This window comes from Protopterus annectens, chromosome 3.part0, assembly GCF_019279795.1.
Source record: "Protopterus annectens isolate FY-2018-M chromosome 3.part0, PAN1.0, whole genome shotgun sequence".
Lineage (NCBI taxonomy): Eukaryota > Metazoa > Chordata > Ceratodontiformes > Protopteridae > Protopterus > Protopterus annectens.
In genome coordinates this window covers 1,287,199,033-1,287,224,326 of record NC_056731.1, presented here as the reverse complement: position 1 = coordinate 1,287,224,326, position 25,294 = coordinate 1,287,199,033, and the positions used below count along the sequence as shown (strand labels likewise).

At 39.6% G+C, this 25,294-nt stretch overlaps 1 protein-coding gene across 1 annotated transcript in view; it reads left to right on the top strand.

The window, feature by feature from the left end:
* Positions 1-25,294, top strand: part of CDH2 (cadherin 2) — a 1,080,070-nt gene that overhangs the window by 1,021,507 nt on the left and 33,269 nt on the right. Inside the window, exon 13 of the mRNA XM_044065441.1 lies at positions 2,258-2,491. Coding sequence (XP_043921376.1) covers positions 2,258-2,491 — 234 coding nt within the window. The remainder of the gene's footprint in view (positions 1-2,257; positions 2,492-25,294) is intronic.

The following is a 25,294-nucleotide window of genomic DNA, read 5'->3' as shown; positions in this document are numbered from 1 at the left end:
TAAAGACAACAACAGTGGGATTACAAATTGGGGACAGTTTTTAAATATTATGTTAATTCATTCAAAATTTTAATAGATCTAGTGTCACGTTGGTATTCATTGACCATCTGCAGTCCTCAGAGATTTACCAGAAAAGCAAACATTTCTCAACGCACAGAGCAAAAATAAGACGCAAAACCAGGGACATTCTGCAAAATCAATGACTGTTGAGAGCTGTGTAGGCTTGGGGGAGGAGACGCATTATTGTGTATTGTATTTTTTAATCATTTGCAATGTAAGACACCTAAGGTGTAGACAGTCAAGAAAGTGACTGTAATTGCTGTGTGGATGTTTGTGAGTGTGTTTCTGTGTATATGTATTCGAGTCTGCCTGTATTGCTGTGCGCACGTGCACGCGAGTGTGTATGTGTGTGTGTGCGCGCGCGCGCGCGTGTGTGTGTGTATGTGTGTGCACAGACTTGCTCGCTTATCTGAATTTATGCATATATGTAAAACTGACTGACTGCCTCTTTATCTCTGTGTGTTTGTATATTTATGTAACGTGTGTGTGTGTGTGTGTATGTGTGTGTGTGTGTGTGTGTGTGTGTGTGTGTAGACATTAACTACTTACATAATGTATATATGTATATTTTGTACGTAAAATACATCCTCCATCAACAATTGCATCTTTCAGCAACTACAAAACATTAGTAGGAGGACCTATTTTACAACAAATATATAACAATTATGTATATACTAATAAGATAAAATGACACAAACCAATTTAACAGATAACTAATTTTCTAAGTACAGTAATACTCTCCAGGGTAGATGTAATTGGAGAAATAGTGGACCTTCCAGAAGTGGAGGGCACCCCTGAATGGTCCATTATTTCCCTAGTAACCCCCACCCTGTCAGGCATTATTGCTTGCAGAGTTAACAATATATTTTTGCAACAAAAATGTCTCTTTCTCTAACCAAAGACAATTATATAATTGTTTGCAAAAAGGGACACAAGCTTTATATTCAAAGAAGATAATCTGGAGTCAGAGACTGAATGCAAGTGACTTTTTGACATGAAGGCGCACTTTGAAGGGTTCTGTTTTTATCAAACTTGCATAGCATACTTTACTAATAATGTGATGTTTGTTCTTTAAGCATTACTGAACATTTTTTTTACTTAGATGTTTTTAGTGTGTCTACTAGGGTCCCCCTCACATGGTCGACTTTTCATAAAGTCGACTTTCATATGGCCAAGACCATATGATCGACTTTTGAAAAGCCGGCCATGAAGAACCGCTATCTCCGCACAATGCAGAATGGAAAAATTTCCCACTTCCGCACTGTAGTGCGATCTCAGAGTTGGTATATTTAAGTTACAGGAGGTGTAGAGCCCCCCACGGGGGGTGCCGGGGGGCATAGCCCCCCTTGCTAACAGTTTAAGATAAGTGTTTGTTGTGTGTTTATGTTTACTTTACATAGTCAGCATTCTGAAAGTTGATCATATGGTCTCGGCCATATGAAAGTCGACTTTCTGAAATGTCGACCATGTAAAGTAGACCTGTCTACGGGTCCCCTTCACATGGTCAACTTTTCATAAAGTTGACTTTCATATGGCCGAGACCATATGATCGACTTTTGAAAAGCCGACCATGGGGAACCGCTATCTCCACACAGTGTGGAATGGGAAAATTTCTCACTTCCGCACTGTAGTGCGATCTTGGAGTTGGTATATTTAAGTTACGCGGGGGGGGGGGCAGAGCCCCCCTGCTAACAGTGTAAGGTAAGTGTTTGTTATGTGTTTATGTTTACTTTACATAGTCAGCATTCTGAAAGTTGATCATATGGTCTCGGCCATATGAAAGTCGACTTTCTGAAATGTCGATCATGTAAAGTAGACCCTTCTACTACAGTATGATCTGTTTAGATGGTTGCTTAGTTTAGCAGCAATCCGTAATTCTTTAACAAAAAGTGACTTAGTGGATAAAGACTCATAATAATTTTGTATTATTATCTCCAAAACCTAATTTAGTAGGGCTGGGATCAACTACCAAGTGGGAATCATTATTAATAGATACTTTTTAGTTGTAACGTGTGTCTCCTTTGATTGCAGTATATTTTTTTCATTATAATATGTTCAGTTTTTCAAAAGGAAAACAAAACTACAAGAAGTGGCTTTGATAGGTCAGTAGTATCTGTTTCTGAGAAGTGTGAATGGGTGTGCTTTATCTGGTTACATATCTGAAGAGTGTCTCACTAACTATACATTTATTTCCTAGGAGATTACGCTCAGCTAAGACTTACTGTTGGTCACCTAGACACAGGTATCTATGATATTCCAATTAAAATATTCGATTCTGGTAATCCTCCAATATATAATACTTCTGTCTTGCGAGTCAAAGTATGCCAATGTGATCAGAATGGAGACTGTACAGACGTTGAGAGGATTGTGGCTGCAGGACTAGGAACAGGAGCCATCATAGCAATTCTTCTCTGCATTATTATTTTGTTGTGTAAGTACTCTTTTTTATGCATTTTTGATGTACCTTCATTATATTCAGGAGTATCATGATAGCTGTGTATTCAACAATGTTATGATAGCTGTATACAGTATGTGAAGTGATGCTTTCTTATCGTTTACAGTTTGTGTTTGTAGTTATTGTCACAATCGAGCCTAAAATTCCTGAGGGATTTTTTGCCTACTGGATGTTAGTTTAATATATAGTGAATTTAACTGTGGTAGCTAAAGCAATTGAAGATGAAACATCACTTGCAGAAAGAGAGATGCAGAACAGTGCTGTGTTTCTGCCAGTTTTGGACCATAATTAGTAAGCTCCACATATTGCAAAAATTGTTTTGCATTTCGGAGAGGTCCATAGTAAGCTTATCCTTTTGCCATTTTTTTGGAGCATAACCAGTTTGCTGGATGTACCACAATGAGTTTATCAACTGCACTTAGTGAATGCATTTTAATGGTTTTCATATCACTTGTATCTTTATGCTTGTAATTCTGAAATTGTTAAGCTGGCGTTTGATTTCACGTATTAAAATCTTTTTGTAGAGTGTGAACATTATCCGCTTCATGTGAAAGAAGTGCGATTTCCTTAGTTTGACTGCATATATCTGTCACTCTGAGGTACAAAATTTTGAAAAATATGTCAGAAAAAAGTAAAACAGATACACTCAAATGTACAGATTAAAAGAAAGAAAAAACAATCTGCATTCTTCTGCAGATTCATGTTTCGGGTTTTGTGAGTAAAGTGTCTGTTTGCAAGATTTGCATCCGTTTGATCCTAGCATGTTCTCCAGTGAATAGTATTTTTTTCAGATGAATTCTTCAATGCAAAATAATTGCTGTGTAGATCCCACAGCAGATTAAAAAACCCTTCTTTAAGATGTAGATCTTCTCATTGGAAGGTGAAAGCACCCTGCAAAACTGCTTTAAAATGTAACAAGTTTTGGAATTTGTTATTTATCTGAATTGTGGGTTATTTTTAAAGAGTCAGGACTCACAGGATCAGGTCCCACACTTCTGCTAGGGAACCGTTATTTGTAAAGAGAGTCAAATTCTCGCCGTACAACACGTTGCTCTTTGTTCTGCATCTACTGATAGGTGCTTGGCAGTAAAATCTTTTTTCAGGAAAGTCCTTAAGTTGCATAGATGATGACTGTTAAGATGTGATGAAAAAGATGATGTTGTTGGAGATGATTGTTATGGAGATTTGATGAAGATGAAAATGATACAGATGAGATGAATATGTGGATTATGATGATTTTGGAAATAGAGATGAAGATTGCAAAGATGTAGTGAATGTGAAGATAACAGTGTTAATGAAGATGCGGTGAAGATGAAGATGAAAATTATGAACTTGTGATTAAGGTGATGATAATGAAGATATTGATGATGTGATGATGACAATAAAGTTGAGATGCAATGAAGATGAAGCTGATGATACAATGAAGATTATGAAAATGGAATTTAAGATGACAGGACGATGATGAAGATAGTGAAAATGTAATGATGTTAATGATGATGAAGATTGATGTTATGAAGACAATGAATAGTGAGATTATGGTGAAGATGATGATTATGATGGTGATGTTGCTTGAGATGTGATAAGTATGACAAATGATAGATGGGAGTTGCCCTTCTGTTTCCTCTAAGCCGGAGGAATAGGATTAACCTTCACAGCAAGGGTTGCTTAACCAAGTCTTCTGCATTTCCTTTTTGACATTTTTTATTAAATAAATTAATAATAACATATAGACGTGTCCAACCTGCGGCCCGGGGGCCGCATGCGGCCCTCAGAGCTTTTCCATGCGGCCCTCAACCTCTAACTGCAACATCGATGCATGCATGCCCCAAAACACTTTTTTTGTTTTGTGTTTTTCGCTCCCGTGACCTGTAATGCTAATGTCGGTGTGCACATGCGCCAAAGCACCCTTCTAGTTTTGTTTTTGAGCCAAAAAAGGTTCAGTGTGTTTACGCCATTATTTTGCGCCGAACAAACAGTCTGTGTGTGTGTGTGTGTGTGTGTGTGTGTGTGTGTGTGTGTGTGTGTGTGTTCTTGCTGAAGAGGGACTAGTGTATGGATTTGCCGCTGTTGCCTTTGAAAGGGACAGCAATTACATGTGTTAATAGGTAAGTATGGAGTGAGTGAGTGCATGCATGAAAGCAGAATTGTGTGCATGAAAGTAGAAAAAGAGTGTGTGTGTGTATGTGTGTATATGGTTGCATGACTGAGAGAGACGCATGCACAAAGAGGCTAACAATGATCAGTCTACCTACTGAACAGAAACAAGTTAGCTCACAAATACATCATACATTAAGAGTACACTTTCATTAAATTGCGGCTTTTCCTGACAGGGAGAGTGTTGTATTGAACATGAACTCATGCCTCTTAACTGCATGGATTTTCAAAGAATGTCTGGATTTTTGCCTCATCTTCCAGTTTGTGTCTTTTGCTTAGGAAATAAAAGTAGTCATCCAAGGTAATGCAGTTCCAGGGAGTAAGAATGAGACAGCAGCCTACGGTTAATAGGTCAGTAGTGGACTGACTATGTGGGACTGCAGTATATAAAGTTGTATTGTTTTTTCAGACAAACAAAAAAGCACCTAGTACTGTTTTTTCATTGGTGGGTTCTAAGCAGTGGTAGATTGGGCAACAGTAAGCATAGCTTTGGCGGATCATCAATACTGGCAAATCAAGTGGGCACAATGTCATTTTTTAAATGTTGGGGATTTTAGTGTGTATGTGAGTGCTTATGTGTTGGGAGTGCTGCAACAGTAGATGATTATTACAGACAGAGACTTACGGACTGTGGAGAATATGTTTCTTTGTTTCAAAACCTAATACTTGGGTACGCATGCCAGAAGTAGATTTTTTTAAGACATAGCTTCTTCCCATTTACAGTGGATGGATACTTACATTTAATGGACAATGTATTAGCGTGGGCCTGTGGGGTTCTGAAGGATGCCAAGTCTACCACTACCAATGTCTTGTAAAGTGACCTGGAAATGGATATTGGGATGTTAGTGAAAAAATATAGTAAGTGGGCTTAGAAATATAGTTTAATTAAACAAAGTATACTTTCAGTTTACAGGCCATAATTTAATTTATTTCAGGTAGTCCAGATACTGGTAGATTGTATATCATTAGACTTAATTAGGGAGAGCTGTCATTCTGGGGAAACAAGTAGCCCTAGTTTCAGTGAAAGCTCTGTGGTTGCTTGCAGGTAGGAAGTTGCAGGATGTTGATGCAATGTGTTTTATTTATTATTTTTAATGCATTTGTCATTTCAAAGCATGGTTTTCGTTGCTGCAGAAGAAGGCAGGACTGAATGAGCCATATAATGCTTAACTGACAATGATGGGATAGAAAGATTATAAGTGATGTATAATGTTTGCAGCTACAGTTGTTTCAATGGTGTCTGTGATGCATAACTATTTTTGGGCCTGTGTCCCACTTTTATTTTTCGCTTTGTCCAGATTTCTTGCTCTAAGGTTGAGAGGTATGGTTCCATACTAAATCAGAAGTTGTATTTACCTTGGAAGACTTTTCGGCATAATTATGAAAAGCAGAGCCTTTTTAATATCTCTGCTTATTTCCAATATAAACTGCCATGTAACCTTGCAAATAACCTTCTTATTAAGCTACTTTACTTCTTTTGGAATTGACAGGTATGATTCATCTGTTCGGACATAAGCATAGAGTGCTAATGTGACTTTGATTTCTTGGAGCAGTCTGTGGTTTACATAATCACAATAACTTTTCTGTGTTTCTGGGTGTGTAATCAGTTTAACAGTTTTAAAGATGTTTTCCAAAAATAAATAAATAATCCTCTCTACACTTTGAGCTATTGACAAAGTCTGGGAATTTGTTTTTTTCAAAAGCGAAGGTCAGCATTACAGCTCAGTAAACTGTCAATCTGTGAGTAACTATTGCACAAATTAAAATGTTTGAATGTCAATTGGCTTTAGATTGGAGGGAAGTTTATTTTTATTTATTTTATTTTATTTTACATTTGTTTACCAGGAAAGTCCGACTGGACACAGGTCCATTTTCAGCGGAGGCCCGGGGAGAAAAGCTCCAAAAATAACACAAACAATATAATACAATACATGAGAGAGAGAGGCAGCAAATTATGGATGTAGTACTCATACAATATGGCAGAGATTACATTTCGCAACAGTGAGAATCATTGAGGTACAGAATAAACTTAAAAACATTTTTTTTTTTGCAGTTATAATTACAGCAAGGCAAATATCAATGAGTAAAGTTTTTAGGAGAAAGCTGTTTGTACATAGCTGAAGCTCTGAAACAATCTTTTGGTATGGATTAACCTGGGGATTGACACAAGTTATATGTTTACACCAGTATGTAGCATTATAGTTTATGGTTTTCTTGTTGATTTACTTTTTGCTGAGCAGTTGTTTGTTGATTTATTGATGGTCCTTTTGGTGGTGGGAAATTACATGGATGAATCCACCTCTATTATGATTTTTTTTCAGATATTTTGACTTCCAGACAATTTCATTCAGTGAGTGGGTGTCATGTGATTACTGAGGTTGCCTATTTTACAAGTAGGGGCTTTTGTGTGTGTGTGTGTGTGTGTGTGTGTGTGTGTGTGTGTGTGTGTGTGTGTGTGTGTGTGTGTGTGTGTGTGTGTGTAATAGAGAGAGATTTAATATGTATACTGAATATAATTTTGCAAATGGAATTCTTAGTTAAACATGCCCCTCTTCTTGGGCAACTAGACTTGAGTAACCAATATTAGATCTTAGCCATCCAGCTGGGAAAGGTTAGTATGTGGATTTTCCATCTAGTTTGATGAAGGCTATGCTACTTAACCAAGGACTACATTTATGGCTATCCATCCAGCCATCGTGTTGCTGAACTACATTGTTTGATAATGAGAGGAGCTTTTTACAGAAGTTGAAGGTTTTTGTGTCAAGAACCTGTCCATAAAAAAGTGGCTTGTTTATGTTGCAGTGAAGGCTGTGGTCTTTGTAGTGAGCGTTTTAAGTATAACCAGTATTTCTGAGGTAGAGAAAGTCTCTTAAGGCAGGATCTTTCTTAGCCTGGAAAGCAAGCCAATGATGACATTTATAGGGGCCAGTGAGAGACAGAGGAAAGCAAGAAGCTTTTTAGTCTGTTTGGATAACTAAGTGAACTTAGTCCTTTGACCTTTTTTTGTCAGAAATGGTTGTAGTCTTTCTTTTGGCAGGGTGTTTTGCTGAGGCACATGCCAAAAGGGGCATTGCACTCAATAATGGCTCTTGTAAAGGAAGAATACAGGGATGTTATGACCTCCTTGTCCCCGAATGAGGTACCCTTACTAATGAAGTGGGCCATGTAAAAAGCTTTCCTTACAACGGAGACAACGTGGTAGTCAAAAGCCAGGTTTCTATCAACCTGGGTGCCCAAGTACCATACGACTTACTGCGTGCTTACAACATTGTTATTAATGTGATAATTTGTGAGGACATCACTCTCCTCAAAGGGGATGATGATGCATTTTTTGACATTTAGCTTGAGGCCATATTTCTGCACCAGTTATTTGTTTGGGTGAGACCCTCTTGTAGCTTATTCAGAATTGTTGTATTAAGTCAGTAATGTGAATTATTTACTTTATTGCAAATTTGTTGGTTTATTTTTGTGGATTATCATATTGTAGGACTGCTGATGTTGACATTTTACGTAGTTGGACTGCTGGAATGGTTTTCCCAGTGAGAAATGCTAGTGCTGTAGTGAATATTTGTTTATTTGTAAAAAAATATATATATATATATCTATATATATATATATATATATTAACTAAGATGTTAGAGTTAACTGTTAGATTAGAGAATTAGAATTAGAATGAGAATTAGAATTTCTAGGCAAATATTATGCATTTATTACGTTTATTCATTGTTCAAATGCACCTACAGTACAGCCAGGAGGTCGACTGTGGTCTTCCGGAGCAACGAAAGAGTTAACAATATGATATATTTTATATGCGGCCCCAAGACCATTTCTGTTCACTCAATGCGGCCCCAGCAAGCCAAAAGGTTGGACACCCCACTAACCTTCCACAGAAATAACTTCTCCTAGAAACAGCATTTAGAAACGCTTGAAGCTGCAAATTCTGTGGGCAGGATTAAAACTATGTAATATGACTTTTGAAGATTTATTACACAGTGATAGTGTGCACCAGTTATGCAGATCCCAGTTCATAGATCTGAAGATCTTAACTATACAGTGTAAGAAACTTCTCTGCGTGGAAGATTTTCACTCCATATATTTCTATTTAATCACTGTATATTAATCAGATCAGACAATGGTAGAAGTAGCGAACGTAAACTCATCAAGTCAAAAAGTAATAATAGAAAATATATAATTCTACAGCATTACTAAGTATTCGAAAGTAATCCAAGCAAGGCAGGCAGTCTGTTTCCAGTCGAGAATCCTTTATTAAGTACACAGACAAGCGATCCAAGTAAAACAAAAATAGAGTAATAATTTCCTCACAAGCTTTCTAAATATATATATATGTATATATATATATATATATATATATATATATATATATATATATACTTTTTATCAGGCATGGGAGTGGTTTATTGTGCTGTAAAACAAAGTGTTATTGGTACACATGTTAAATTCACATCCCTTCCCCCATCAGTGTGACATTCGAGCTGGTCCTGCCCTACCTAGTAGCTGTCATAGTAATATATAGCCCTAATGTACTTTAATGGTACATCTTATTTAACCAAATTATTAAGTCTGTGATTTTATACAAGGCAATATACTACATGGCTGGAAATATATCAACCTTAGTTCATTTTGCGATCAAAAATTATATATAAATATATACATATACATTTTGCATGTAAAAATCAGTTTCTATTTTCATAACCTATTGTTAACAAAGATCGCTTTCGTCCTTCTAGACTTCTCCAGGTCTGTGTACAAGAACCCTAAAAACCTATATAATTCAATTTTATAATTAGTATTGTTAAAGTATATATATATATATTTAGAAAGCTTGTGAGGAAATTATTACTCTATTTTTGTTTTACTTGGATCGCTTGTATGTGTACTTAATAAAGGATTTTCAACTGGAAACAGACTGCCTGCCTTGCTTGGATTACTTTCGAATACTTAGTAATGCTGCAGAATTATATATTTTCTATTATTACTTTTTGACTTGACGAGTTTACGTTCGCTACTTCTAGTACTATTGTCTGATCTGATTAATATACAGTGATTAACTAGAAATATATGGACTGAAAATCTTCCACACAGAGAAGTTTCTTACACTATTTTGTTTTTAGACCCACTACACTTTAGTGGGTTGTTTTGAGACTTCGGGGATACCACAGAGAAGATCTTAACTATACATACATTAAGTTCAGCTCAGATTACTATTACTTCCTGAAAAATGCTCCAGCAAGTTTGGTCTTGCCCTCAGCATTTTCTGATTAGGCATCCTGTAACTCATCTTTGAAAGTAAAGGGAGGTTGTTGCAGTACAGTCTTGAGGAAAAAAGTGTTCAGCTGTGATACTTCAGACATTAGAACTTACTTAGTACCTTGCCAACTAATTTACATGACTGAGTATACTTCTGAGTCATTAGGAGCATTTTAAGAAAAGTATCAGAGGAAAAAGATGAGATACAGCAGCTAATCTTAAACTTATCCTAAACTTAGTAGCACAACACTGCATTATGCACTCTCGTATACAGACACCACGCATTATAATAATATCTGCCCACAGTTATTCAAGAACTACATAATGGACCAATTCAGGACTAATCACATATGCTCTCATTCCTACTCCAAAAAAACACAATACTTTCTCACACTCCTCACCAAACTCCAACATCTGTATAACTATTTTAACTCCAGGCTCACCATAAGTGGGGATATCCACCCCAACCCAGGCCCAAATCCATCCTGTCCAACTCAAACTGCTCCAACACAAATGTCAGAACATAACATCCCCACTTTCTTCATCCCTGGGCAAATCAACAACAGAAGCAAAACCAACCATCTTTTAATGCTAAATATTAATATTAGAAGTATCAAAAATAAAATACCTGAACTCCAGGCCACAATAGCACACTACTCCCCAGACATAGTTGCTTTAACAGAAACCTGGCTAAATAAAAACATAGCTAACTCAGAAGTTCTCCCTACCGGTTACAATATCATTAGACAAGACAGACCACTTTGTAAAGGGGGTGGAACTGCCTTACTGTACAAGTCAAACTTAACTGTCTGTCAATTACCAAACTCCTACCCCTCCCCCAATAATTGGGACATACTTATTTCACAACTTCAACTTCACCCTAAAAAGGTCATCACCACAATTGTGATCTATATTCCACCTGGTAATACACCTGCTAGCCTTGAAGACTTCTTATCCTGGTGTTCTTCCACATACTCACAAGAAACCCTTATTCTGGGGGACTTCAACCTAGATTGGTTCATCTGTATATCAGAACCACCAAGTAATCTAATAAATCTCCATGGCTACCAGCAGCTAGTCCAAATTCCAACTAGATGTGATAAAAAATCTAAAAGGGAATCCATCCTTGACTGGGTCCTAACTAACAACCCCACATTGTACCCTCACACAGGCAGTCTCCCAGACACCTTAAGTGACCACAACATAATATACTTTATACGAAGTAGAACAAGCATATGCAAAACCACTAACTACATATCCACTAGAAACAGAAAAAAATTCTCTCCTGAGGTCCTCAACACTTCACTCTGTAACTGTGACTGGACCCCCCTAAAAACCCTCCCACTTGACCAGGCTGTAGCATATTTCAGCAAAACATTTCTACAACACCTAGACACTGTCGCTCCATTGCACAAAATCAAGGTTAGTACCTCTACAAACCCCTGGCTCAGTAAAGAAACCAAACAAATCCTCAAGTCCAGAGACACTGCCTGGCTTTACTATCAAAAAAACAAAGAAATACAAAGCCTAACTAAGTACCAAGAACTGCGCAACCGTGCAAAAAAATGCATTAGGCTGGACAAAAAATCCTACTACACAACATTACAACCTATATACCAACACAACCCAAAAATTTTGGAAAAATGTAAACCGCTACTAAAATCCACCCAAAAGGCTACCCCAAACCAACCACCCTGACACTAAAGTTCCCATCGAAACACAATTCAACTCCCACTTTGTGAACTCAATTCTATCCTTAGTATCACAGGACAGTTCCTTCCTCACTATCCCCCCCCAACACAAAAAACACAAAAACAAGCTTTACCCTCAAAACAGTTTCCCCCACTTCAACCAAAAGCATGCTCCCCAAACAAAAACCTCATCAACAGCAGCCGACCTACTCCCCAGCTATTTCTTGAAACTCACAGCAGATGCTATTGCTATCCCAGTCTCCACTCTCATAAACAGATCAATTGTTGAAAATTATGTGCCCAAACTCTGGAAAATATCCTATGTTACACCCATACATAAAGGCGGGACCTCCACTGAACTTAATAACTACAGACCCATTGCTTTACTCTCCCCCCTGGCCAAAATCCTAGAAAAATGCATCCATACCCAGATGCTAAACTATCTCCTAGACAGCAACATCCTGTCACCTGCTCAGCATGGTTTCAGACCTGCCCTAGTACCACTACAGCCCTCCTCTGCTTCACAGACACAGTAAACCGTCTCAGAAATGAAGGCCTACAAGTGTCAACTCTTTTTTTGGATATGTCCAAAGCATTTGACACAGTCTCACACCAAATCCTGCTAAACAAACTAAACCAATATCATCTATCAAATTCCACTCTTACCTGGTTCCAAAGCTACTTAACTGACAGGTACCAAGCTGTGAAATGGGAAAATTCTCTCTCTCCTCAGCTGCCCATAAGTATAGTGATCCCACAGGGTTCTATTTTAGGACCACTACTATTCACAGTCTTCCCAAATGACCTCCATACCTCCACACAGCATGCATCTATAATTCAGTATGCAGATGACACTACCTTAATCTGTGCTGCACAAAACATTCCCACCCTCCTGCAAACAACTCAACTAGCATTCTCTGACGTTGCAAACTACCTTACCAAAGCCCAACTTATCCTCAATCCAAAGAAAACTCAGCTTATGATTATAACCAGTTCTAACAAAAACACTAACAGTCAATTCACTATCTACTCCACTAATGCTACTCCAATTGCTCCAGTGACACAGGCTAAGCTATTGGGAATAACCATAGACTCCCACCTAAAATTTGATAGTCATCTCAACTTAACTATTAAAAAAGTACATGCCAAACTGGGGTCGCTCTACCGTATCAAACCATTTCTTACCAACAACACAAGATCAGCCATTGCTCGCTCCCAACTTCTATCCACCCTACTCTATGCATCTCCCATTCTAACTAATCACAACAAAACTGAACTAAGCAAAATGGAAGCCTGCTATAACAGAATTGCCCGCTTTGCTGCAAATTGCTCATATAGAACTCATCATTGTACTGCTTTGAGACAGCTCCACTGGCTTGAACTGCCCAACCTCCTAACCTACAATCAGCTCTGCCTCTGTCATTCTATCTATTACCTCCCCAATAAGTGTCCTGCCCTCAAAAACCTAGTACAACATCACTCAGCCAAAAGGCCTCTTAGATCATCAAGCAAACTACTACTAGAAGTCACCAACAGCTACAATAGCTTTGGAGATGCACTATATAGTAGTTCAGTGGCTAAAAAATGGAACTCTGTCCCTCCAAGCATTCAAAACACATCATCCAAAGCCTCCTTTAAAGACCTCATCAGGCAACATCTCAAGGAAAGTTGGCAGTGCCATGATTGCTCCCCAGGCTAGTGAAAGCGGATAACACATACATACAAAATCTAGATCACTTGATAATAGTTTTCAATCTTACTCACAAACACTGGCTAATCTACAATGTATGTACTGTACCTGTGTACTATGTATGTATTCTACCTATGTTCCAAATTTCAGCTGTACACCACAAATCTATTAATTACCTTTATTTTTAAAATTAATATATTTTTTTTGATGTTCTTCATCTCACATTGCTGCAGTCCTAACACTTGGGTAGTCCGCTGTCCCTCGGTCGGCCCGAATATCAGAGTATAAGGCTGACGTCGGTCAAGGCGCATTTGACTGACATCAGAACGTCAGGGTACAAATGCGCATGACCGACGTCATATCCTCAGTCTTTTTTGCCGCATGGTCCGATGCAGAAGCAGTGTTGCAAGTGCCGTTCGGCGTTCTGAAATTTTTCGAATTCGGAGTTTCAGACCGAAGTCAGAGTTGGTTAAGTACCCCGTTGGGGAATATTTTGGTTTTTTCTTGCCTCAGTAGTTTACCGGATGTCAGAAAAAGTGAATAACTGTATTTCTTGTGGGAAACAGATACCGCATAGGGATTACCATAATTTGTGTATACCTTGTTTGGGACCTGAGCACGACGTTGTTGGGTGTCGCTTTTGTGCTAGGTTCAATAAACGCACTATAAAGCGAAGGTTGGATTGTGCCAGGTTGGTCTTTGGGAAGCGGTGCAATTACAATATGCCACCGGATGCTCCGGCCGGGCTTCCTCAAAGAAGCGCAAGGACAAGGCAGTTAAACCTAGGTTAGAGGAGTCGTCCGAACCGGACGCCGGTTCTTTAGAGGCGTCAGTGGAACCGGTGGTTCCGACGGAGGCCTCTCTGGAGTCCCAGGGAGAAACTTTGATTTTACAGGATGTGGCCTCCCAGGAGGCAGGTCAGGCTGTAGGGGCTTCTCAGATATCTGTACTCCCTCCCTTCCTAAGGTGTCTAGGCCCTCTCTTTCTGCTTCCAAGGCTTCTCCTAGAGGCAGGTCTAGTTTAGCTTCTGTGGGTGTCACTCCTAGTTCTTCAGGTTCTGTGCCCAAGAAGCACATGCTTAAAATGGCAGAAGATTTAATTACTTTAATTAGAGGCTCTATGCCCCCTCCTGATAAGAGGCCTAGGATGGAACCAGTGTGGGGGATTATGAGCAGGCTTCGGATGTGTCTGAGTCTTCGGCTGAAGACTTGCAGGAGTATTCTCATTATTCTGATACTGATGTGGATGATTCTACTCCTTCTGCTTCTCCTCCTGAGGATTTTTCTTTTTCAGAGACCCTTCACTCCATGAGAGAGCATTTTAAATGGGAAGGTCAGGACTTCTCTGATTCCAGGAAAAGGCTTAGGGAATTTTTGTTTTACCCCAGCATAGGCCTTTGGCTATACCTCCTGTTCTGAATGTGGTGGAAGATGTGTTTGCAGAGGCTTCTCTTAATCCTGATTCTTTGCCTCCTGCTCCTGTTAAACCAGATAGGTATTACAGGGTGCCTGAAGCTCATAAGTATCTTTTAAGAGTCCTAGGGCAGACCCAGAAACTGTTAGCCAGGGGCCTAAGGGTGTTAAGGCTTCTGTTGTCAAGAATCCGGTTCCTGCAGATAAAGAGGCCAGGGCCTTGGATAGATGGGGAAAGAAAGTTTATACTTCTTCCACTCTAGCCATGAGAGCTTTGAATTGCCAGTTTCACATGTTGAAATATCAAAATTATCTCCTTTCACAGTTGAAATCTAAGGTTGATGCTCTGGCGGAAGGTATTGATTGTAAAGAGTTACAAGATTTAGTGCATGTTTCTGAACAGGTGGGTAAGCATTCTTTGCAATGTGGTTTTGATGCTGTACAGGCCTCATCTAGGGTGGCTGCCACTGGGTCAGTTCTTCGCAGGCATGCCTGGCTGAGGGATCAAAATTTATCTGACCATGTTAAAACTAGGATTTTGGATGCCCCTTTGCAATCTGATGTCTTGTTTGGTTCTCCTGTTGAGGCAGTTTTAAAGAAAATGGAAGACAAGGCTAAGTCTATGCAGACTGTTAAAGATTTTTTGCAGGTTCAGCCTCCAAAGTTTAGTAGAAATTGGCCTACTAAGGGGTGGACGTATCCTTCTTATGATTCCCAGTCTAGGGGGTCTAGGGGTAGATCTAGACGTGGCAGGGGCAGAGGTCAGGGCTCTTTCAGGCCTAGAACAGGGAGTTCTCCTGCACAGTCTTCGGGTGAGGGCAGGGGTCAGTCCTTTCGTAAACAGACCCAATGACCTACCTTTTCAGCTGCCAGAACCTTCTCGCCTGGCAGCACCTTTGAGAGGAAGGTTGGCACTTTTCAAAGAAAATTGGAGTTTGATTACCCAAGACAGATGGGTATTGGATATCATACATCACGGTTACAGGTTTTATTTCCATACCTTGCCTCCTTTCAAAGGCATGCCAGACATTCCTCCTCAACAAAGAATAGAGGCTCACAAGCAAATTTCTCTGTTACTCCAAATAGGGGCCATACAGCCGGTTCCTATGCCAGAAAGGGGCCTAGGATTTTATTCTCGCCTGTTCCTTGTACCAAAAAGGGGAACACGTGGAGACCAATTTTGGATTTATCTATCCTCAACACTTATCTGGACATTCCCAAGTTCAAAATGTTGACGTTACAACAGCTTTTACCTCTGCTGGGCAAGGATCACTGGATGGTAACTTTGGATCTCAAGGAGGCTTACCTTCATGTTCCTATCAGGCTAAGTTGCAGGAAGTATCTGCGTTTTCGGACTGGGACTTCTCACTATCAGTTCTCTGCATTGCCCTTTGGCTTATCTACTGCCCAGAGTATTTACGAAAGTTCTGGCTCCAGTGATAGCTTTCTTCAGGCTGAAAGGAATACAAATCTATCCTTATTTGGACGATTGCCTGATTCTGGCTCAAGGAAGGACGAGCTTCTTCGTCATTTGGAATATGTGATAGCAGTGCTAAGATGCCTGGGGTATTCTGTGAACGAAATAAAGTCCAGTCTAGTACCCTCTCAAGACATGTGCTTTCTGGGTGTAAGACTGAATACAGCATCCCAGATGGCCTTTCTAACCCCGGACAAACAAAAGAATCTTTCCCTTTACTTCCATCATCTATCTCTTCAGTCCGGGCTGACTGCAAGGACAGTCCTTCAAGCCTTAGGGTTCATGGCATCTTGTATTCTGGTGCTTCCCAATGCCAAACTGCATATGAGGAAGTTGCAATGGTATCTCAAAATGTATGGACACAGCACTGCCAGGATCTGGACACTGTCATTCAAATAATACCTTGCATTCAAAAGGAATTTTTGTGGTGGGCTCAGGAATGTCACCTAAACAAGGGACTCTCTGTGACCCGCCAGAGGCGAGTCAAATTTTAACGACAGATGCCTCGGACAAAGCTTGGGAAGCTCATCTAAACGGAAAGTGGATACAAGACAAGTGGCCTGTCAGACTACAGCATCTACATATCAACTTGAAGGAGATGTTAGCAGTCCAGTTTGCATTAATAGCTTTCAAGGATTTACTTCTTCCAGGGCAGGTGTTGATTCTAACAGACAACACAACTGTCATGTGGTACATCAACAAGCAAGGGGGAACACATTCTTATCCTCTATGCAGGCAAGCAATGATTTTGTGGGACACTGCTCTCAGTTTACAACTAAGTCTTCAGGCAAGGTTTCTGCCGGGAGCACAGAACTCCTTAGCAGATGTGTTAAGCAGACAAATCATGGATCCCCACGAGTGGAAACTGGATCTTCATGTATTTCAGAAATTGACAGTGTCCTGGGGAACTCCAGACATAGATCTGTTCGCTTCTCCACTAAACCACCAGCTGCCAAAGTTTTGCACAAAGAGGTTTCATCCCACAGCTTGGAAAGTGGATGCTCTTTCTTTCAGTTGGAAAAATCTTCATGTGTATGCCTTTCCACCTCTGCCTCTCCTCCCAAAGGTACTTCTGAAGGTCAGACAGGACAAGCCAAGGATGATTTTGATAGCTCCAGATTGGCCTCGACAGCACTGGTACCCATTACTGAGAAGTCTAGTACGGAAGCCTCCATGGCCTTTGCCTTTGATTCCACATCTGTTGTCCCAGGAGGACAATCATTTGCTCAATGTCAAACTTCACTCTCTTCACCTAACAGCCTGGCATATTCTGTTTTAAACCATAGAGGGTCTCAACTTCCACAACAAGTTTTGAATGTGATTTTGGAAGCTAGAAGGCCTAGTACAAGGAAAGTGTACGCAGATAAATGGAAGAGATTTTTGTTTTGGAGTGCAGCTAAGGATTTGGATGTTTCTGAGCCTGATTTAAGTGTGGCTCTTCAATATCTTACTGAGTTGTTAGACAAAGGTTTGTCCTTCTCTTCTATTAAGATTCATGCTGCAGCAATTTCAGCTCACTACGACTGTGACCCACCATTGTTTTCTCATCCTTTGTTCAAGCAATTTCTTAGAGGGGCAAAGAATATAAGACCCCCAAGGGCTCCTACTCCTGCTTGGGATCTCAATTTTGTGTTGGAGAAACTCACTCTACAACCTTTTGAGCCTGCAGCTACTGTTGAGTTGAAATATTTGTCATGGAAGACTGCTTTTTTGTTGGCCATTACCTCTGCAAGAAGGGTTTCTGAATTGCAGGCCCTTATGGCAGTTGAGCCTTTCTTAATTTTCCATAAGGATAGGGTATCTTTACGTACTAATTCTTCCTTTATGCCTAAAGTGGTTTCTAGTGTGGCTTTAAACCAAACTATTTATTTGCCTACTTTTTATGCAAATCCCCAAAATAAAGGGGAAAAGATTTTGCACACTTTAGATGTACACAGGCAGTTGCGATATTATTTGGACAGAACTAAAGGGTTCAGACAATCTCAGCAGTTATTAGTTTCTTTTGCTTTGTGCTCTCAGGGCAAGCCCGTGTCAAAACAAACTATTTCTAAGTGGATTGGATTTTGCATTGCTTTCTGTTATTCCCATCATGGCAAAGAGATTCCAGCTGGGATTAGGCCTCATTCCACTAGGGCTACTGCCACTTCAACAGCTTTTTTGAGGGGGGGTGGCAACTAAGGATATTCTGGAGGCAGCCACTTGGAGTTCAGTGCATACCTTCTCTAGGCAGTACCACCTTCCACTGTACTCTAAATCCAGGGCTGGTTTTGCCACTGCTGTGTTGCAGGGCATTTTGGCAGCTCCTGCTTCATTATAGTTTAGCCATCCTCCCTTACCTCTGCTTTGGGATTCTACCCAAGTGTTAGGACTGCAGCAATGTGAGATGAAGAACATAGTACAGTTTTGTACCTACCATAAATGTAGATGTTCAAGATCCACATTGCTGCAGTCCAATTACTCCCTCCTTCCCTCTGTAGTTTGAGGTGGTTGTGTGGGTTGGGTTATCCATCTGAGGTATATTGTGTATATTGTATATATTGTATATATTGTACATATTTTTGGTGTTAGGCTGGTTGGTTGTTTAGTTGTTGTCTATGGGTTTTGACCTTTCTTTTTAGGGTCTTCTGACATCTGGGGCAAGAAAAGACTGAGGATATGACGTCGGTCATGCGCATTTGTACCCTGACGTTCTGATGTCAGTCAAATGCGCCTTGACCGACGTCAGCCTTATACTCTGATATTCGGGCCGACCGAGGGACAGCGGACTACCCAAGTGTTAGGACTGCAGCAATGTGGATCTTCGAACATCTACATTTATGGTAGGTACAAAACTGTACTTTTGTTCTCTCCACTGTAACTGTTTATGTGCTGCATACCACTGTAAAAACATGTCTCCTGTAATTTGTGTGTATACTGATCATGTCTAAATAACTAAATTTGTCTAATTTTTCTTTGTGGAGCTTTTCTCCCCAGGCCTCTGCTGAAAAAGGGCCTTTTCGGCTCAGTCAGACACCCCCGGTTAACAAATGTAAAATAAATAAAAATAAATAAATAATAACAGTCACATATAAAACAGGTGTTCACGTGTTCTTTTTGATTCTACTGGTGCAGTGTCTATGGCTGCAGTGCCAGCAGTAGTTATTAGGAATTAATTCTGAGAGGTTATCACAGGATGTGAAATTCCAAGTATTGGCTGTACCTGTTGAATGCATTTTGTAGGAAAAGGGAAAGATTTCTGTGTTCTACCTTGATTTTTAGCATTCTTCAGTACCACTTATCAAAGGAACTCTCCAGCTTAAAGAAGGGTAAACATGTACCTTCCAACAACCTTATCCTAGTAAGAATTCCAAGCCTCCCCATTCATCATTCTGTAGATTAAATTGACTATTAAATGTAGGTTGTAAGATAATTAAGCATTTTTCTTTTGCTACTTGACCACTGAGAGTAATTGGAAACAAATTCAGTAAAAAAAAAAATTCTTTCTACACCAGTAAATCTGCTTCTGTTATAAAGTTCATGCAATTAGACCCAGGTATACTTGGAAGTTCTTCAGGTGAAAAACATGTACATATCAAACTCTTGATAAAACATAAATGATTGTTCTCTTTATTAAAAATGTTTACAAGTACAAGATCATAGTCAGCAAAATTTATCTGGTTTTGTGAAGCTGTGGTGTTCACATTGATCACTGCTTCAGTAACCTTAACTATGTGTTATATCCTGGCAAGGATGCCTTCCACATGCCTTCAGGGTGCTTTCTACATGCCGCAACAATTAGTAAACTCAAGCTGAGGTGACTATAAAGACATGTTTGAGCATGAAGCCCTTCAAAGCTTTCCTACTTTTGAAGAGATCACTCCTTTGCAGTCTTTCGAGGCTTGACAGAGTTGGCCTCTGCTGTTCCATTGCTGGGCAGATAATTTCCCTTTGGAGAAAAAAACGTCCATATTAAAAATGTATTGTTTGTTGTACTTTCCTGATTAGGAAAGTTGTTTTTAAGCTAGGAGTTTGTGTTTTAATGAACTGTCTGTCACAAGACGTAACTACTTTTAAATGGGAACACACCTTTTTCCTGTCAGTTTAAAAGTTATTTAAAGTGATTCTTTAACCTCTCATCCAATTTTGGCAAAACAGCAAAATAAACAGTCTCAACAAAATGCAGGTAAACAGATGTTTAAGAAGAAATGGTAGGGGGTTCCAAAAATAATTCAGAAATCCCCCAAAACCAAGGACAGTCCAACAAGTCAGAATGACTGTTTAAGGTACCTTGTCCCCTTCTCCCACCCTAGCAGTCCCTTTTCCTTCCAGAACATCTGAATCTCCACTTTTCTATTTGGCAACAGATAGTTTCAGACAAATGGGTCATTCATCAGGGTTACAGATAGCAGTGGAAGGAAATCCCTACTTTCCAGGGGATAATTCCTCATCCACCAGACCAGACTCCTTCGTTTCCCCCATTCTCCATCACATGCTGTCCGAGGAGGTGATAGAACTAGTTCCTCCTTCCCAGGTTTGGAAAGGTTTTTATTCAAGGATGTTTTTAGTGTCAAAGAAAGAAAATGTTTGGAGACCAGTTATAGATCTTTCTTTCTTTCTAAGTTCGAAATCTTGTCACTTCACAGCCTGTTACCATTCTTCCTCATTTTAAGTTGCCTTGTAGCACTACATTTAAACGATGCTTATCATCACATCCCTGTTCATTTGACATTGGGTGTTTGTTAAGGTTTTATGTGTCTGGATCACATTGTCAGTTGTCTGCCTTACCCGTTGGACTATCTACTGCACCGAGAGTGGTGTTCACAAAGTGCCTAGTTCCTGTTATAGCTCATTGCAGGCTACAGGGTATCCTCGTTTTTCCATATTTAGATAACTTGCTTATCTTTGCAGAGTCTTTTTCAAAGTGTCAGGAATCTCTCACTTGGGTGAGAGCTTGGAGAGAGCTCTTACACAAGATGGGATTTCAAGAGAACATTCAAAAGTATTTTTTAACTTCTTTATGTAGGATTGTGTTCCTCGGGTGTCAGCTAGATACCTTAGTTCAAAGAGTTTTTCTTTGTCAGGAAAAATATGTATCTAAATCTGTTTCTAGGGTTTTCCACTCAGACTTCAATCACTGCAACAGAAACCTCAGGATTTTGGGTCTCATGGCATCTATGATTCTCATGATACTCCTGGCAAGACTCCACATGAGAAAAATGCAGTCATATGAGAAAGATGCAGTCATATCTGAAGAGTCTTTGGTCCCAGCACCAATATCCTTTGTCTTTTAAAATACCAGTGCTGGAGTCAGAAGAGAAATCACTCAGTAGAGACAGAAAATTTCCTTTAATCCAGGTATCCTCCTTCTCCGTCTCTGATCCAAAGCAGTCAATCATGACAGACACCAAGGACATAAGTATAAAAGAGATGCTTGCCCTGATCAAGGCATTCAACTCTCTCAATCAGCTTTGGTCTCCTGGACCTCTTCAGGTTGTTACAGACAATGCCACAGTCATGTGATACATCATCAAGCAAGGTGGAACCAGGTCATGTCCTCTTTGCAGACTAGCCATTTTAGCTTGGGATATAGATTCACAGCCCAGTCTCACTCTACAAACATCCTGCATTATGTCAGAGCAAATTTTGTGGCAGACAGTTTGAATAGGACAGTGGCAGGCCCTCATGATTGGAAGGTAGATCGGGAGGTCTTCAAAGACATGATTCATCTGTAGGAAATTCCTCAAGTAGACTGCTTGCCTCCTGTCTGAAAAATCAGCTGGCAAGATTCTACTCCAGGACTCCATGCAAGAAAGCCTGGAAGATAGGTGGCTTTTCATTGCACTGGACAGGAATTTTCCTGTTGCTTTTCCACCCTTTCCATTGATCCCCAAGGTACTTCTAAAGATTCAGATGGAAATCCCCAAGATCATTGTGGTGATTCCCTTTGGCCTTGGCAACAATGGTTCTCCCTTCTTTTGGAACTGGCCAGGGGCAACTACCACAAGCTTCCTCACAGAATGGATCTACTCACACAAGAGCAGGGGTGTTTGCTACCCCACCAACCCAAGTCAACTACATTTGGCTGCCTGGATGATAGAGTTTCAGTTCCCTTTAAGCACCTGTTTACTAAGGATGTGTAGCATGTATTAATGGAGGCATGAAAGGCTACTAGAAAAGTATGTATTAGCAAATGGCAAAGGTTTTCTAGTTGGTGTCAAGCAACACAATCAGCACCCGTTCAGTGCTAGTGTTTTTCTGGTTTTACAATATTTGTGCGAGTTACTATGCATGACCTTTCTTTTTCCTCCATCAAGGTTAATTTACTGGCCATTTCAGCATGTCTGCCCATGAATCCTCCTTTCTCAATGCATCCTCATGTAAAAGTGTTTTTGAAAAGGGTTTTGCATAAAATGAATCCAAGAAAAACTGTATCCCCTCCTTGCATCTTAATTGTATGTTAGAGAAGCTAACACTTGCTACATTTGAACCAGGTAATCTGTCTGACTTGAGTTTCTTAACATGGAAAACTGTTTCACTGAGGGGAAAGGATACTGCATACCTTGAATATTCACAGACTATCTTGATGGCACTAAATATTTCAGATCTTCAGATCAGTTGTTCATTTCCTGTGAAGCTAAGAAGAAAGGACAACCTGTGTCAAAACAGACTATTTCCAAATGGTTGTCTCAGGCTATTTTCCTTTGTTATACTCACCACAATACGACTATTCCATGCAGGGTCAATTCCCACTCCAACAGGGCCCTAGCATAATCTGTGGCTTTTTGGAAAGGGTTGGAGTCTAGAAGCCACAACTTGGTCCTCTGTTCCTATGTCTACAAGGCATTACAAGTTTGCTTCCTTTTCTAGGTTTAGATCAGACTTACTAGGACCACTTTTCAGGGGTTCCTCGACCCTTCCTCTTCCATCTCCCAAATTTAGTAAGTTAGGGTAATCTATCCATATAGCTAATGGTACTGCAACACTACAGTGATCAATATGTTGAACATAGTACAGTAGTTTAAGTAAACTTACCACAACAGCAGAGGTTTGAATGATCACTGCATCAGTAGCCACTTCCTCGTTCCATCCCCTTGTTTTTTTGGTGCTTTGTTTATGCCAGACTGTGGACACATTTTTTTTCCTAGCATTGTTCTTTCAGGGCTCAGCCTCCATCTCCCTGTTGGCATGAAAGCTGTGAAGGGCTTGGTGCACAAACTTCTCTGTTTAATCAGCTCACCTTGAGCTGATTAATGGTTTGGGTGCGTGGGAGGTGCCCTGTAACTTTGGAAGCTGGCCAGCTGTTACATCCTGCCTTATAGCTAAGGCTACTGCAGCAGTGATCATTCAAGCATGTACTGTTATGATAAGTGTACTTACACAACAATATTTTTCTTCTTATGCACATTTGTTGTTGCCATCATAAACCTCATTGTAGCTACTAGATTACTGTATTGTTGTCTTGTTTTTGAGGGAGAGGTCGGCACATTGGATATTGCAAGCTGCAGTTCATACCTTATACCTCCATTGAATATACTTACTTGTACCTGATTGAGATATCAACATATCAATCAAAAAACATTGTTTATGTTATTGTATATTTCCTGATGTCTGATTTACATTCTCTTGACTATCAAAAATTTAGTGGTGCTTTATACCTTGTGTCTCTCATGCTTATAATAATATGCCTTTCACTCACAACAGAAACTGCAAATAAATGTGGACTAAATATTCCTTGTAGGAATCCCCACAGTGGAAATGTAATACATTTAGACATATTTCTGTTGTTTGTCATAAACATTATTGTAGTGTATGGAGCACCGTGATTATGCTGTGAAATAAGGAAGAAGATAAATTTGTTAAGCACTTCCCTAGCTTGAAATCTGATCCTAACTTCACGTAGGGATGCTTAACAAACAAGATCAGGTCTAAACAGCTTTTAAAGCTATTTCACCTGATGACAGAGGAGCACTTTGTTTCTGGCTGCTGTATAATTTCCCTGATGTTGCCTCATATTGTTGCCTGTTCCTCATAAAATTTTCAGTTTTCTGGTGATCAGTGAAGAGTACAATCAGTCAACAATGGCCAGACATTAGTGTTGCACTGTTGTCTGTCTGACACAGCTAGCTAAATGCTTACCAGCTTTAAAAGCAAGTAAAACAATTTGTGCACCAGCACTCTTTTTTTCTTATAACAGAAGTACATAGCGCAGAAGGCAAAGCACAGTGCAGTGCAAAAAATTATGATTGGGTCTGTTACCATGACCCTGTGTTATATGTTCCCAACATGGATGTCAAGACTCACCTCTTGAGCTTCACCCCTGCAGTGAATTTCCTGGTATCCATGCATTAAACATATAATAAGCTGGTTATGATCAGAAAACCTGATCATAATTCTCTATACTACTGTTATTATTATTATTTTATTTGCCTTTAGATTATCCGTGGTAAACATTTTTAACAAAGCTACCATTATTCATTTGTAGGAAATTATCATATAAACTGTAGTCTTCTGTAGTTATGATGTATGTGCGTGGCTCCATTGATTTGTTATGTCCTCATCATACAGAAAGAAACATTTCCATCTTAAAGGGACAGTCCCAGGAATTTTTTTTTGTTTTGTTTTGATTCAGCCTTTGTTTACATTTCAGGTTTGCCTTTCTGAGCATGCTCACCTTTGGCTGAGGGGGGTGGGGGGAAAGTGTCTGAAGGAAGTTTCAAAAGTGTTAGCCAAATTCCATCTCAAATTACAGTTGTACTGGCAACTGTGAGACATTCATTAGTTTAATCTCTGCATTTTAGCCCTTGAGGAAAGTAGCCTTTCAGGCATTTTATGACCTGGGCTGACTGTTGATGCTACTCTAGAAAGCACATCAGTAATGCAAGACTTTTAAAACATTAGTAAACAGAGTTTTTTGTTTTTTTCATTTCATATTTTATTCTGTACTGATTGTGAATCCTGGCCATCTACAACAATTTTATGCCATGGCTTCTACCTGTAGAAAGCATTTGAATCAGGCAAACAGTAGTGGAATCGATATTTCTGTTTCTTTCATGTTTTACTGTATTCTGATTTTTGAATACTAGCCTGGTGTAGTGACTTTCTGACTTG